We start from the raw sequence: 13,502 nt of genomic DNA on the forward strand, positions 1-13,502 counted from the left end.
CAACCCTTAGTAGGTGATGCCTGGCGTGTCCATAAATCTCCTCGTGAGACAGTACAGCACTCTCTGACAGGATCAAGCCATTCCATACTGTAGTAGTCTCAGGGTTAATGCTGACTAACGGCACATTGCTGTTTAATACCTAACTAACCTTGCTTCTCTCATCACTGCTTCTCACAGAGCCTGTTCGCTTCATCAAGAAGCTGGAGGACACTAGTTTTAGAGTCGGTCAACCTCTGAAGCTAGTTTGCAACTACATTGGAAGCCAGATGGTGCAAGTCACCTGGAAGAAAGACGACAAGATGATCTGGGCATCATACCAGTATAATGTCCTAACTACTGACTCCACCTGCTCTCTGGAGGTCCTCTACAGCGACCGCCCAGCAGCGGCTGGGAAATACTCCTGTGAAATTACTAATGGAGCTGGAAGTGATTTCTGTCAGGCCCATGTCCGTCTAGGTAAAGACAAAAACACTAACCTGCCAACAGCTTTCCATTCCGTTCCAATCCTTCTCAGTCACTATCTCCATTTCCTCAGATGGTGCTGGTTCCCCTCATAAGCCTGCTAACAGAGAATAACACAACTAGTCTCTCAGTATTGGAACATTTTATCAATCATTACTATAAAATAATTTTTACCATTTAGGGATCTTTCTTTCAATACAATGTGGAAAGCACCGATGATAATCAGAAGTTCATGTCCTTCCCCTACTTTGAGGAGGTTGTGGAGATACACCTCACCGCACATCTTAGATGGAACTTTAAGAAATCCTTTACTAGTTCTAATAGACCTAGTACTACGTACCCAAGTATTTTTTCAATATCACAGTATTTTGGCCTTTCAACCAACTAAAACAATGTTTTAGGTAATTGAAAACTGAGCTTTGGCAAATGTCCTTGAAGGATGGAAATGTTTTCAACTATTTTTTCAGTGTGTATAACTCAGCTTTTGGAAAACGCTGACCTCATGTTCTCAAATTTCGTCCGTGGCAACCTAGCATGACTTAATCATTGCTGCCCCTTCTGGAGGCATATAGATATACTGATCTGAATACTTCTTATTCTACATCTCCCTCAGAATTTCATATTACAACTTCACCGAACATTAGAAATTGGTGCAGCTGAAAAACATGCTCAATACGCTCTAAACGGTTAGAATTCCTGCACCCTACTGCCAGTAAATCTTATTGGAGTACTTCCAATAGTTTTTGCATTCTCCTATGACTGTGATATTTTGTTAAACAGATGGTGTGGACAGGTACCTTTTTCAAGAATGAAAGGAACAAATTAAGCTTTAAAATTACCCATAGTCATGTGGACTGGCCTTAGAATGTGAGGCAGGGCTAACCTTGGCTTCTGTTGGTTCTCTCAGACACCAGTCTATCAGTCTGATAGGACCAAGCCATTTGATACTTCAGTAGTCTCAGGGTTAATGCTGACTAACGGCACATTGCTGTTTAATACCTAACTAACCTTGCTTCTCTCATCACTGCTTCTCAACAGAGCCTGTTCGCTTCATCAAGAAGCTGGGAGGACACTAGTTTTAGAGTCGGTCAACCTCTGAAGCTAGTTTGCACTACATTGGAAGCCAGATGGTGCAAGTCACCTGGAAAGAAAAGACGACAAGATGATCTGGCATCATACCAGTATAATGTCCTAACTATGACTCCACCTGCTCTCTGGAGGTCCTCTACAGCGACCGCCCAGCAGCGGCTGGGAAATACTCCTGTGAAATTACTAATGGAGCTGGAAGTGATTTCTGTCAGGCCCATGTCCGTCTAGGTAAAGACAAAAACACTAACCTGCCAACAGCTTTCCATTCCGCTCCTATCCTTCTCAGTCACTATCTCCATTTCCTCAGATGGTGCTGGTTCCCCTCATAAGCCTGCTTACAGAGAATAACACAACTAGTCTCTTCAGTATTGGAACATTTTATCAATCATTACTATAAAATAATTTTTACCATTTAGGGATCTTTCTTTCAATACAATGTCGAAAGCACCGATGATAATCAGAAGTTCATGTCCTTCCCCTACTTTGAGGAGGTTGTGGAGATACACCTCACCGCACATCTTAGATGGAACTTTAAGAAATCCTTTACTAGTTCTAATAGACCTAGTACATACGTACCCAAGTATTTTTCAATATCACAGTATTTTGGCCTTTCAACCAAACTAAAACACATGTTTTAGGTAATTGAAAACTGAGCTTTGGCAAATGTCCTTGAAGGATGGAAATGTTTTCAACTATTTTTTTCAGTGTGTATAACTCAGCTTTTGGAAAACGCTGACCTCATGTTCTCAAATTTCGTCCGTGGCAACCTAGTATGACTTAATCATTGCTGCCCCTTCTGGAGGCATATAGATATACTGATCTGAATACTTCTTATTCTACATCTCCCTCAGATTTTCAATTTACAACTTCACCGAACATTAGAAATTGGTGCAGCTGAAAAACATGCTCAATACGCTCTAAACGGTTAGAATTCCTGCACCCTACTGCCAGTAAATCTTCATCGGAGTACTTCCAATAGTTTTTGGCATTCTCCTATGGACTGTGATATTTTGTTAAACAGATGGTGTGGACAGGTACCTTTTTCAAGAATGAAAGGAACAAATAAGCTTTAAAAATTACCCATAGTCATGTGGACTGGCCTTAGAATGTGAGGCAGGGCTAACCTTGCTTCTGTTGGTTCTCTCAGACACCAGTCTATCAGTCTGATAAGACCAAGCCATTTGATACTTCAGTAGTCTCAGGGTTAATGCTGACTAACACCACATTGCTCCTAAAAACGTAACTAACTTTGCTTCTTTCATCACTGCTTCTCACAGAGCCTGTTCGCTTTATAAAGAAGCTGGAGGACGCTCGCTTTTTAGTAGGTCAACCTCTGAAACTAGTGTGCAAGTACACAGGAAGCCAGAGGGTCCGAGTCACCTGGAAGAAAGATGACAAGATGATCTGGGCATCCTACCAGTATAATGTCCTAACTACTGACTCCACCTGCTCTCTGGAGGTCCTCTACAGCGACCGGCCAGCAGCTGCAGGGGAATACTGCTGTGAAATTACTAATACAACTGGAAGTGATGTCTGTCACGCTCATGTCAGTCTAGGTAAAGGCAAAAGCACTGACCTGCCAACAGCTTTCCATTCTTCTGCTAACCACCTCAGTCACTATCTCCATTTTCTCAGATGGTGCACGATAACCCTAATAAGCCTGCTTACAGAGTATAACTAAACTATAGTCTCTTCAATACTGGAAAGATAAAATCTTTCCAGTATTGACCTTCGGTTAAAGTCACCTTCACCTTTTGCGACGGTGTGATTTTCAATCTGCACCTTCACTGAACTTTAGAAATCGGTGCAGCTTAAAACATGCTCAATACACTCTAACTGTTTAGAGTTTTTGCCCCTACTGACGGGAGAGCTTATCGGAGTATTTTAAATTGTTTTTGCATTATTCTATGGACAGCAATATTTTGTTGAACAGATGGCGTAGAAAGGACCTTTTTCCAGAATGAAAGGAGTAAATAAGCTTTATAAATAAGCATACACATGTGGACAGGGTTTAGAAGGTGGTGCAGGGCTAACCTTGCTTCTCTCAGTGAGACAGTTTAGCAGTCTCTGATAGGACCAAACCCTTCTATACTCAAGTAGTCTCAGGGTTTAAATCCTGACTAACATCACATTGCTCTTTAATACCAACTAACCTTGCTTCTCTCATCACTGCTTCTCACAGAGGAGCCTGTTCGCTTCATCAAGATGTTGGAGGGACACTAGTTATTTAGAGTCGGTCAACCTCTGAAGCTAGTTTGCAACTACATTGGAAGCCAGATGGTGCAAGTCACCTGGAAGAAAGACGACAAGATGATCTGGGCTTCATACCAGTATAATGTCCTAACTACTGACTCCACCTGCTCTCTGGAGGTCCTCTACAGCGACCGGCCAGCAGCTGCAGGGAAATACTCCTGTGAAATTACTAATGCAACTGGAAGTGATGTCTGTCAAGCTCATGTCCGTATAAGTGAAGCCAAAAGCACTGGCATCGCAAAAGCTTTCCATTCTCCTGCTAACCTTCTCGGTAACTATCTCCTTCCTCAGATGGTGCTTGATAACCCCCATAAGCCTGCTTACATAGAATAACTAAAATAGTCATGTCCTTCCACTACTTTGAGGATGTTGTGAAGATACACTTCACTGAACATCTAAGATTGGAACCTCAAAGAAATCCTTGCCAAGTTGTTGTCATGCCTTTCATCCAAACTAAAAACACTGTTTTAGAGTCATTGAAAATTTAGCTTTTGGAAAAGTAATTTCAGGGTTGAGATGTTATAAAAAAAATGAATACAATGAATGAATACAGCTTTTCAAAAATGTTTACCACCTGCCCTCGAATTCGTCCATGGCAATTCAGAGCAATATAGTGTTACTTAATCATTATTGCCCTTTGTAGAGGCATATAAATATACTGAACCCAATACTTCTTAGTCCACGTCTCCCTCAGATTTTCAATGTACACCATACCCGAACTTCAGAAAATGGCGCAGCTGAAAACTTGCTCAAAACGCACCAAATAGTTAGACTTCCTTCCTTACTGACCGGGCAAACTTAACGGAGTACTTCCAATACTTTTGGCGAACCCCTTGGATAGAGATATATTGTAAAACAGATGGTGTGGACATGACAATTTTTAAAAACCGAAACTGACAAACTGGTTTTGAAAAAATACAAGTACCACGTGGACTAGCCTTGGAAGGCAATATTGGGCTTGTCCCTCTATCACCTGGTGAGACAGTATAGCAGTCTCCGATAAGACGAAGCCATTACATACTGTCGTAGTCTCAGGGTTAGTGCTGACTAATGCCAAATTACTCATTAATACCTTACTAACCTTGCTCCTTTCATCACTGCTTCTCACAGAGCCTGTTCGCTTCATCAAGAAGCTGGAGGACACTCGCTTTTCAGTGGGTCAAGCTCTGAAGCTGGTGTGCAAGTACACTGGAAGCAAGAGGGTCCAAGTAACCTGGAAGAAAGACGACAAAATGATCTGGGCATCATACCAGTATAATGTCCTAACTACTGACTCCACCTGCTCTCTGGAGGTCCTCTACAGCGACCGGCCATTAGCTGCAGGGAAATACTCCTGTGAAATAACTAATGAAATTGGGAGTGATTTCTGTCAGGCCCATGTCAGTCTAGGTAAAAGCAAAAACTCTGACCTGCCAACAGCTTTCCATTCCTCTGCTAACCTGATCATAAGCCCCCTTACAGAGAATAATTAAACAAGTCTCTTCGATACTAGAAACATGAAAACATCACTACTGTAAACGCAATCGTTAACAGTTAGGAAATATTTCCTTCAAAGTAATGTCTAAAGCAAGGATGACGATGAGAAGTTCATCTCCTTCCACTACTTTGAAGTTGTTGTGGAGATACACTTCCCTGCACATCTGAGATGGAATCAGTAGAGATCCATGACGATTTGTCTTAGACCTACTCGTGTGCATTTAATTATTTGAAAATGTATTGCTTCATTGTGTTTTGGCATTTCATCCAAACCAATACCAAGTTTTCGGCCACTTCAATCTGAGCTTTTGGAAAACTCCTTCTAGGGTGAATTAATCTTGAATACTGTTTTCTGTGTAATAGTGTGGACTGGTAAAACTGAGCTTTTGGAAAATGCAGACCATCAAATTACTGCAAAGCAATTCAAGGCTACCTGAAATAACTTAAGAATTTCTGCGCCTTGTGAATGCATATAGATGTATTGCTCCCTATATTTCTCAGTCCACATCTCCCTCCTCGTTTCAATGAACCTTCAAAATGGGGCAGCTGAAGAAGATGCTCAATATGCTTCAAATAGTTCACTATTCCGTCGCTACTTACCTGGCATGCCTATCGGTATGCCTCGGACCGGTTTTTACATTCCCTATGGACAGAGATATATTTTTTTATGCAGACGGTGTGATGTGAATATTTCTGATAACTGAAACGGACAAATAAGCTTTAAAAAATAAGCACATAAGTTTGGACAACCCTTAGTAGGTGATGCCTGGCGTGTCCATAAATCTCCTCGTGAGACAGTACAGCACTCTCTGACAGGATCAAGCCATTCCATACTGTAGTAGTCTCAGGGTTAATGCTGACTAACGGCACATTGCTGTTTAATACCTAACTAACCTTGCTTCTCTCATCACTGCTTCTCACAGAGCCTGTTCGCTTCATCAAGAGCTGGGAGGACACTAGTTTTAGAGTCGGTCAACCTCTGAAGCTAGTTTGCAACTACATTGGAAGCCAGATGGTGCAAGTCACCTGGAAGCAAGACGACAAGATGATCTGGGCATCATACCAGTATAATGTCCTAACTACTGACTCCACCTGCTCTCTGGAGGTCCTACTACAGCGACCGCCCCAGCAGCGGCTGGAGAATACTCCTGTGAAATACTAATGGAGCTTGGAAGTGATTTTGTTACGCTCATGTCCGTCTAGGTAAAGGCAAAGCATTCACCCACGCGAACAGCTTTCTATTCCTGTGCTAACCTCCTTAGTCAATATCTCCATTTCTTCAGATGGTGCATGATAACCCTCATAAGCCTGCTTACGGAGAATAATGTAACTAGTCTCTTCAATACTTGAAACATAAAACAATCATTACTGTAAACAAAATCTTTAACAGCTAAGGAATCATTCCTTCAACATAACTCCTGAAGCACAATGATCAGAAGAGGTTTCCCTTCTAATACTTGGAGGATTTTACGGAGATACAGTTCACTGCATGTCTAAAATGGAACTGGTAGAGATCAACGACTAGTTGTCTTTGGCCTAGCCCCTAAGGATCCCGGTATAAGAACTCATTTATTTGTCTTGGCCTTTCATCGGATCAAAAAACAATGTTATAAGTCGATGAACTCTGAGCTTTTGGAAAATAACTTTAAACAGTGTAGGAGTTTTTACCTCTATTTTTCTGTGTGTTAGAGAGGATCTGTGACAGAGATTTTTGGAAAATATTGACGGACATGGCCCTTGAGTTTGTGCATGGCAATTTAAGGCAACCTAGTATTATTAATCATTACTACGCCTTGCAGAGGCATATAGATATATTGAGGTCAATACTTCTCAGGCCATATCTCCATCTGGAGTTTCAATGTAAACCTTCACTGAGCCTGAGAAATGGTGAATCTCAAGAAGAAGTTCAATACTCTCGATATGGTTCACCTTGTTTCTTCCTACTGACCTGGCATGCTTATCTTTACTCTTCCAATTGTTGCGCATTCCCTATGGACAGATGTTTAGTTATACAGACGGTGTGACGTGAAGATTTCTGAAACTCAAATGAACAAATAAGCTTTAAAAAATAACCGTGTGTGTGTGTGGACTACCCTTAGTAGCTGATTCTGGGCATGTTTTTGAGTCTCATAGAGAGAAAGTATTGCAGTCTGTGATAGGACCAACCATTCCCTACTGTAGTAGTCTCAGGGTCAATGCTAACAAACGCCACACTGCTCATTAATACCTAACTAACTTGCTTCTCTCATCACTGCTTCTCACAGAGCCTGTTCATTTCATCAAGAAGTTGGAGGACAGTCGCTTTTTAGTGGGTCAACCTCTGAAGTTAGTTTGCAAATACACTGGAAGCCAGAGGGTCCAAGTCACCTGGAAGAAAGACGACAAGTTGATCTGGGCGTCATACCAGTATAATGTCCAAACTACTGACTCCACCTGCTCTCTGGAGGTCCTTTACAGCGACCGCCCAGGAGCTGCAGGGAAATACTCCTGTGAAGTTTCTAATGAAGTTGGAAGTGATGTCTGTCACGCTCATGTCCGTCTAGGTAAAGGCAAAAGCACAAACCTGGCAAGAACTTTCCATTCCTCTGCTAACCTCCTCAGTAACTATCTACATTTCCTTAGAATGTATATGATATCCCTCATAAGCCAGTTTTCAGAGAATAATGCAACTATTCTCTTCAATGCTGGAAACAAGAATCAAGCACTACTGTAAACATGACTTCCAACAGTTAGGGATTCTTTCCTTCAATGTAACGTCTGAAGCACAATGATCAGAAGATTTTCCCTTCCAATACGTGGAGGATTTTGTTGAGATACACTTCACTCAATGTCTAATACAACTACACAATTCCATACTGTAGTAGTCTCAGAGTTAATGCTGACTAACGCCATATTGCTCATTAATGCCTAACTAACCTTGCTTCTCTCCTCACTGCTTCTCACAGAGCCCGTTCGCTTCATCAAGAAGTTGGAAGACACTAGTTTTATAGTCGGTTCAACCGCTGAAACTAGTGTGCAAGTACACTGGAAGCCAAAGGGTCCAAGTCACCTGGAAGAAAGACGACAAGTTGATCTGGGCGTCATACCAGTATAATGTCCTAACTACTGACTCCACCTGCTCTCTGGAGGTCCTCTACAGCGACCGCCCTGCAGCTGCAGGGATATACTCCTGTGAAATTGCTAATGAGGCTGGAAGTGATATCTGTCACGCTCATGTCAGTCTAGGTAAAGGCAAAAGCACTAACCTGCCAACAGCTTTCAATTCCTCTGCTAACCTCCTCAGTAACTATTTCCGTTTCCTCAGAAGGTGCATGATATCCCTCATAAGCCTGCTTTTCAGAGAGTAACACAAATAGCATTTTTCAATACCTTGAAACATGAAACAATCATTACTGTAAATGGAATCTTTAAGAGTTGGGGAATCTTTCCTTCAATGTAATGATCAGAAGATCTTTCCCTTCTAATACTTGGAGGAATTTTGTGGAGATACACTTTCACTGCATGTCTAAAAGGGAACTGGTAGAGATCCTTGACTAGTGGTCCTTGGTCTAGCCCCTGAGGTTCCCGGTATTTGAACAAAAACACATTTTCAATGTGTTTTGGCCTTTCAGGGGTAATCAAACAATGTTTTAAGAAACTGATCTCTGAGCTTTTTGAAAATGCCTTCAAAGGTGTAGTACGAGTTTTGATCTCCGTTTTCTGTGGGTTAGAGGAGATCAGTGACAAAGAGCTTTTGGAAAATATTGACCTCATGTCCTCGAGTTTGTGCATGGCAATTTAAGGCAACTTCATATTATTAATCATTATTACATCCTGCACAGGCATATAGATATACTGAGACCAAATACTTCTAAGGCCATGTCGCCATCTGTGATTAAATGTAAACCTGCATTGAACCTTAGAAATGGTGTATCTCAAGAAGAGGTACAATACTCTCCATAATGTTTGTCTTGTTTCCCCCTACTGACCTGGCATGCTTATCGGTACTCTTCAAATTGTTACGCATTCCCTATGGACAGATATTTTGTAATACAGACAGTGTGACATGAAGATTTCGGAAAATTGTAAGGAACATTAAGCTTTCAAAAATAACTCTATGCTTGTTGACTACCCTTAGTAGGTGATTCTGGCCATGTCCTTGAATCTCCTATTTAGACAGTACAGCAGTCTCTGATAGTACCAAGCCATTCCATACTGTAGTAGGCTCAGGGTTAATGCTGGCTAACATCACATTGCTCAATAATACCTAACTAACCTTGCTTCTCTCATCAATGCTTTTCACAGAGCCCGCACGCTTCCTCAAGAAGTTTGAGGAGACTTTTTTCGTGGTCGGAGAACCTCTTAAACTAGTGTGCAAGTACGCTGGAAGCCAGAGGGTCCAAGTCACCTGGAAGAAAGATGACAAGTTGATCTGGGCTTCATACCAGTATACTGTCCTAACTACTGACTGCACCTGCTCTCTGGAGGTCCTTTACAGCGACCGCCCAGCAGCTATAGGGAAATACTCATGTGAAATATCGAATGAAGCTGGAAGTGATGTCTGTCACGCTCATGTCAGTTTAGGTAAATGCAAAAGCACAAACCTGCGAACAGTTTTCCATTCCTCTGCTAAGCTCCTCAGTCCTCATGATATCCCTCATAAGCCTGCTTCCAGAGAATAACACAACTAGTCTCTTTAATACTGGAAACACGAAACAATCATTACTGTAAACATGACCTCCAACAATTGATGAAACATTCCTTCAATGTAACGTCTAAAGAATTGTTGATGATCAGATGTTCATGTCCCTTCACCCCGTTGAGGATGTGTTCTGGAGTTACACTTCAATGCACATCTAAAACGGAACTGTGAGAGATCCTTGAATAATTGTCTTAGGCCTAATTTACATGTATCCCAGTATTAGAAAAAAAATCACACCTTGTTTTTGCTCTTTATCCAAAGTAAAACATGAACTAATAATCTTCTAAAAACAGCGTTAGTCCATGTGTGGACTAGACCTTAGAAGGTTTGCATCTTCCTTTTTTAGAGGGTTAGCAGTTTTGAGCATGAAGAAGCCATTCCATACTGTAGTAGTCTCAGGTGTAATGCTGATCAAAGCCACATTGCTCATTAATACCTAACTAACCTTGCTTCTCTCATCACTGCTTCTCACAGAAAACATGCGCTTCATCAAGAAGTTGGAGGACACTTGCTTTTTACTGGGCAAACCGCTGAAGCTAGTGTGCAAGTACACTGGAAGCAACAGGGTCCAAGTCACCTGGAAGAAAGACGACAAGTTGATCTGGGCGTCATACCAGTATAATGTCCTAACTACTGACTCCACCTCCTCTCTGGAGGTACTCTACAGTGACCGCCCAGCAGCTGCAGGGAAATACTCGTGGTGAAATATCGGAATGGCGTTGGAAGTGATGTCTGTCACGCTCATGTCCGTCTAGGTAAAGGCAAAAGCACTTGACCATGCCAACAGCTTCCCGCTCGTCTGGCTAACCTTCTCGTGTAACCATCTACATTTCCTCAGATGGTGCTTGAAAACCCTCATAAGCGTGCTTAAAAGAATAACTCAAATATTCTCTTCCATACCGGAAACATGAAACAATCATTACTGAAAACATGAGCTCCAAAGTGAAGTAATATTTCTTTCAGTGTAGTGTCTTTGGCAGGGCTCCTAAACCTTTTGGTTCTTTGACCTGCTTTCTAAATGTTAAATATATCTCCCACCCGGTGTACTTGTGGGAGGGGATGGAGGGCACGCAATGCAATTATTTTCTTCTTTGGCCATCGTTATTTGCCTGCTTCATCTAATCAAGTGGATGACATAATATTCTATACTTAGTTTATGTATCTTAGTTATGTATAAACACCAACCAGACAAATCTTCAAGCTCATGTTTACATTTTTTCTTTCATATGTGTCTGCATTGTTTTCAACTCGGCTAGATTTAGCGACTTTTTGGCCATCGCTGGCGACGGAAAGCTCTGTGGCGAATCTGGGAACTTTTTCTTGTTGACTGGCGACTTTTTTTCCGGGTTATCCCTCGTCTCTGCACTGCACTACAGTCTCTCTCTCCTCCTCCTCCATTCCCAATCCCAAATCCCTTTTTGCTTGCCTGCATGTTCCAACGAGTTCCGACCTGTCTTGCGACCCCGGATAACCTTGCGATCAAAGGATGCGTGGTGGCGTCACGAAAATGAACGTCAATCATGCAAACGCAGCGAGTTACAAGCGACTTCTTCTGATAACCAACAGTAACGATGTATGCAAATGAGGCAAGGTTTACGTCACATTGGACGTACACTTTGCTGTATTGCCTGGCACCTTCTCCTGTTCAGACAGACCTGTCTGAACAGACGTTTATACTAATATACGGAGCTGGTTTGATACGGGGCGGTATTTATACAATGACTGTGCTGAGGAAGACGCCCTATGTTGAGACATTTTGTCAATCAACAACCAGTATGGCGCACTGATATGCTCCACACAGTGATTCATTGTAGTTCCATCCAATTGAAAACAGACGTTTTGGTCTGTCAGTGGATAATCCAAAATAACCTGAGAGGCTCCAGACTAATACTCATTTGTGAATTGGTCTGGCGAAGTCAAGCTAGTATAACGAATCTATCCTCCATAACAAAGAGCTTTGATTACGTTCCCTGATCTCTGAACCATATATGGTCATGACTAAAATGACTAAATATGGATGTTTGGACAGGCATCATGTAGAGTGTAAAAACGATAATAGAACATATTCTATTCTATTATACTTTAGGATTTTGAATTTAATTTGATGGATTATTTCTAAATGTCTGTGGTTAAATGATGCTACTTTCCTTCACTAACAGAAAGTAAAGTTCCTCCGAGCTTCACCAAGAGGCCTGCCGAATCCATGGAGGATACAGTGGGTAAGGTGGTGAAGATGGAGGCTCGATTGTCTGGCTCCCAGCCCATCAGCGTCTCCTGGTTTAAGGATGGTAGTCAGATCCACAGCTCTGACAAACATGATGTCAGCCTCAGGAACAACACAGCCCTTCTCGCAATAAAAGACACCTTGGTCTTTGACCAGGGTCGTTATTCTTGTGAGGCAACCAATGAGGCTGGAAAAGAGTCCTTCCAGGTTTCCCTTACTATCTCAGGTGTGTATGTGTTCAAATTGAATACAGTAGGGTTTCACTCTCATATCATCTTTATTATTGAATGTAAGACTTACTCTCCTCCTCTCTTTACTGTTGTAACCTTCTTCAATCTACCTTATTAACGTTGTTTTTTAAGATTTTTTTAAGGAAAAACACAGTCCTTGACACTGATATGCAGTTTTTGTAAAATAATCTTCCAGAGGCTGCAAAGAAGCCTGTATTTGACATCCCTCTCAAATCGGAGACGGTGAAAGAGGGCGACAAGCTTAGCCTTACCTGCCACGTCTGTGGCTCTCCTCCACTGAAGATCCAGTGGATGAAGGATAGAAAGGAGCTGAAATCCAGTGGGAACACCAGGATTACTTTAGTGGATGGTACAGCAAGCCTGGAAACCAGCAAAGCGTCCAAGGCTGAAGCAGGAGATTATCTGTGCAAGGCCAGCAATGCTGAGGGCAGTGAGTTCTGCAAGTCCAAGGTCACTGTGAAAGGTAAACGCATTTGAATACAGGTACTTCTTCGATGATATGTTATGATGGACCTTGCATTTTATTTTTTGTCCAGCTCTTTTAACATCCACACGTTGGAGACCATTTCAACATAATTAGGTGTTTGAGGTTCACAACTGTTGTGGTTCTTAGACTTTATTCTTTCTTTCTTTCTTTCTTATTCTCCACAAATCTTTGGATCCTACTCCTTCCACAACCTAGAGACTCCATTCCACTTTTAAAATGTTCAGGTTAGCTTGGAATCACGCACTACTGTTCAGATTATATTAATATTTGTTACTTTTTAAGATATTCAAAAGTTACTAATTTAAAATATATTTTTTTACAATGGAAGGCAATGGGGGCCCATTCCCTGACACTTCAACTACTTCAGACTTCTTAACTTGGTCAACCATAACTTGGTCCGTTTTCAACCGTTAACCCTTTCGTTGAAACATTTAACAAATAAACACACTTTGATCTTCAAATATATGATATAAGATTTTCAATATCATTTGGACTTTTTCAGAATCAACAGTTTGATGTCAAACCCTATTCACGTTTGTATATTTTCAGTTGGTCTCATTGTCGTCCGTTGAGGCTAGA

General features: G+C 41.6%; 2 protein-coding genes across 2 annotated transcripts in view; both read left to right on the forward strand.

Annotated features, from left to right (window-relative positions):
• ttn.1 (titin, tandem duplicate 1) overlaps positions 1-13,502 on the forward strand; it is a 207,583-nt gene that overhangs the window by 41,853 nt on the left and 152,228 nt on the right. The window contains 2 exon segments of the mRNA XM_030380517.1: positions 12,121-12,411; positions 12,612-12,899. Coding sequence (XP_030236377.1) covers positions 12,121-12,411; positions 12,612-12,899 — 579 coding nt within the window.
• On the forward strand, positions 9,376-10,705 carry LOC115560890 (titin-like). The gene is made up of 2 exons (XM_030380522.1): positions 9,376-9,843; positions 10,436-10,705. Exons 1-2 carry the CDS (start codon positions 9,552-9,554, stop codon positions 10,663-10,665), a joined length of 522 nt encoding a protein of 173 aa, XP_030236382.1. The 5' UTR covers positions 9,376-9,551; the 3' UTR covers positions 10,666-10,705.

This window comes from Gadus morhua, chromosome 16 (genome assembly GCF_902167405.1).
Source record: "Gadus morhua chromosome 16, gadMor3.0, whole genome shotgun sequence".
NCBI lineage: Eukaryota > Metazoa > Chordata > Actinopteri > Gadiformes > Gadidae > Gadus > Gadus morhua.

Bases quoted from the DNA above. Each gene is read 5' to 3' on its own strand.
- LOC115560890 (XM_030380522.1), top strand. From the start codon at position 9,552: ATGCTTTTCACAGAGCCCGCACGCTTCCTCAAGAAGTTTGAGGAGACT. The intron at 9,844-10,435 runs GTAAATGCAAAA...TGCTTCTCACAG, and splicing joins TCACGCTCATGTCAGTTTAG to AAAACATGCGCTTCATCAAG.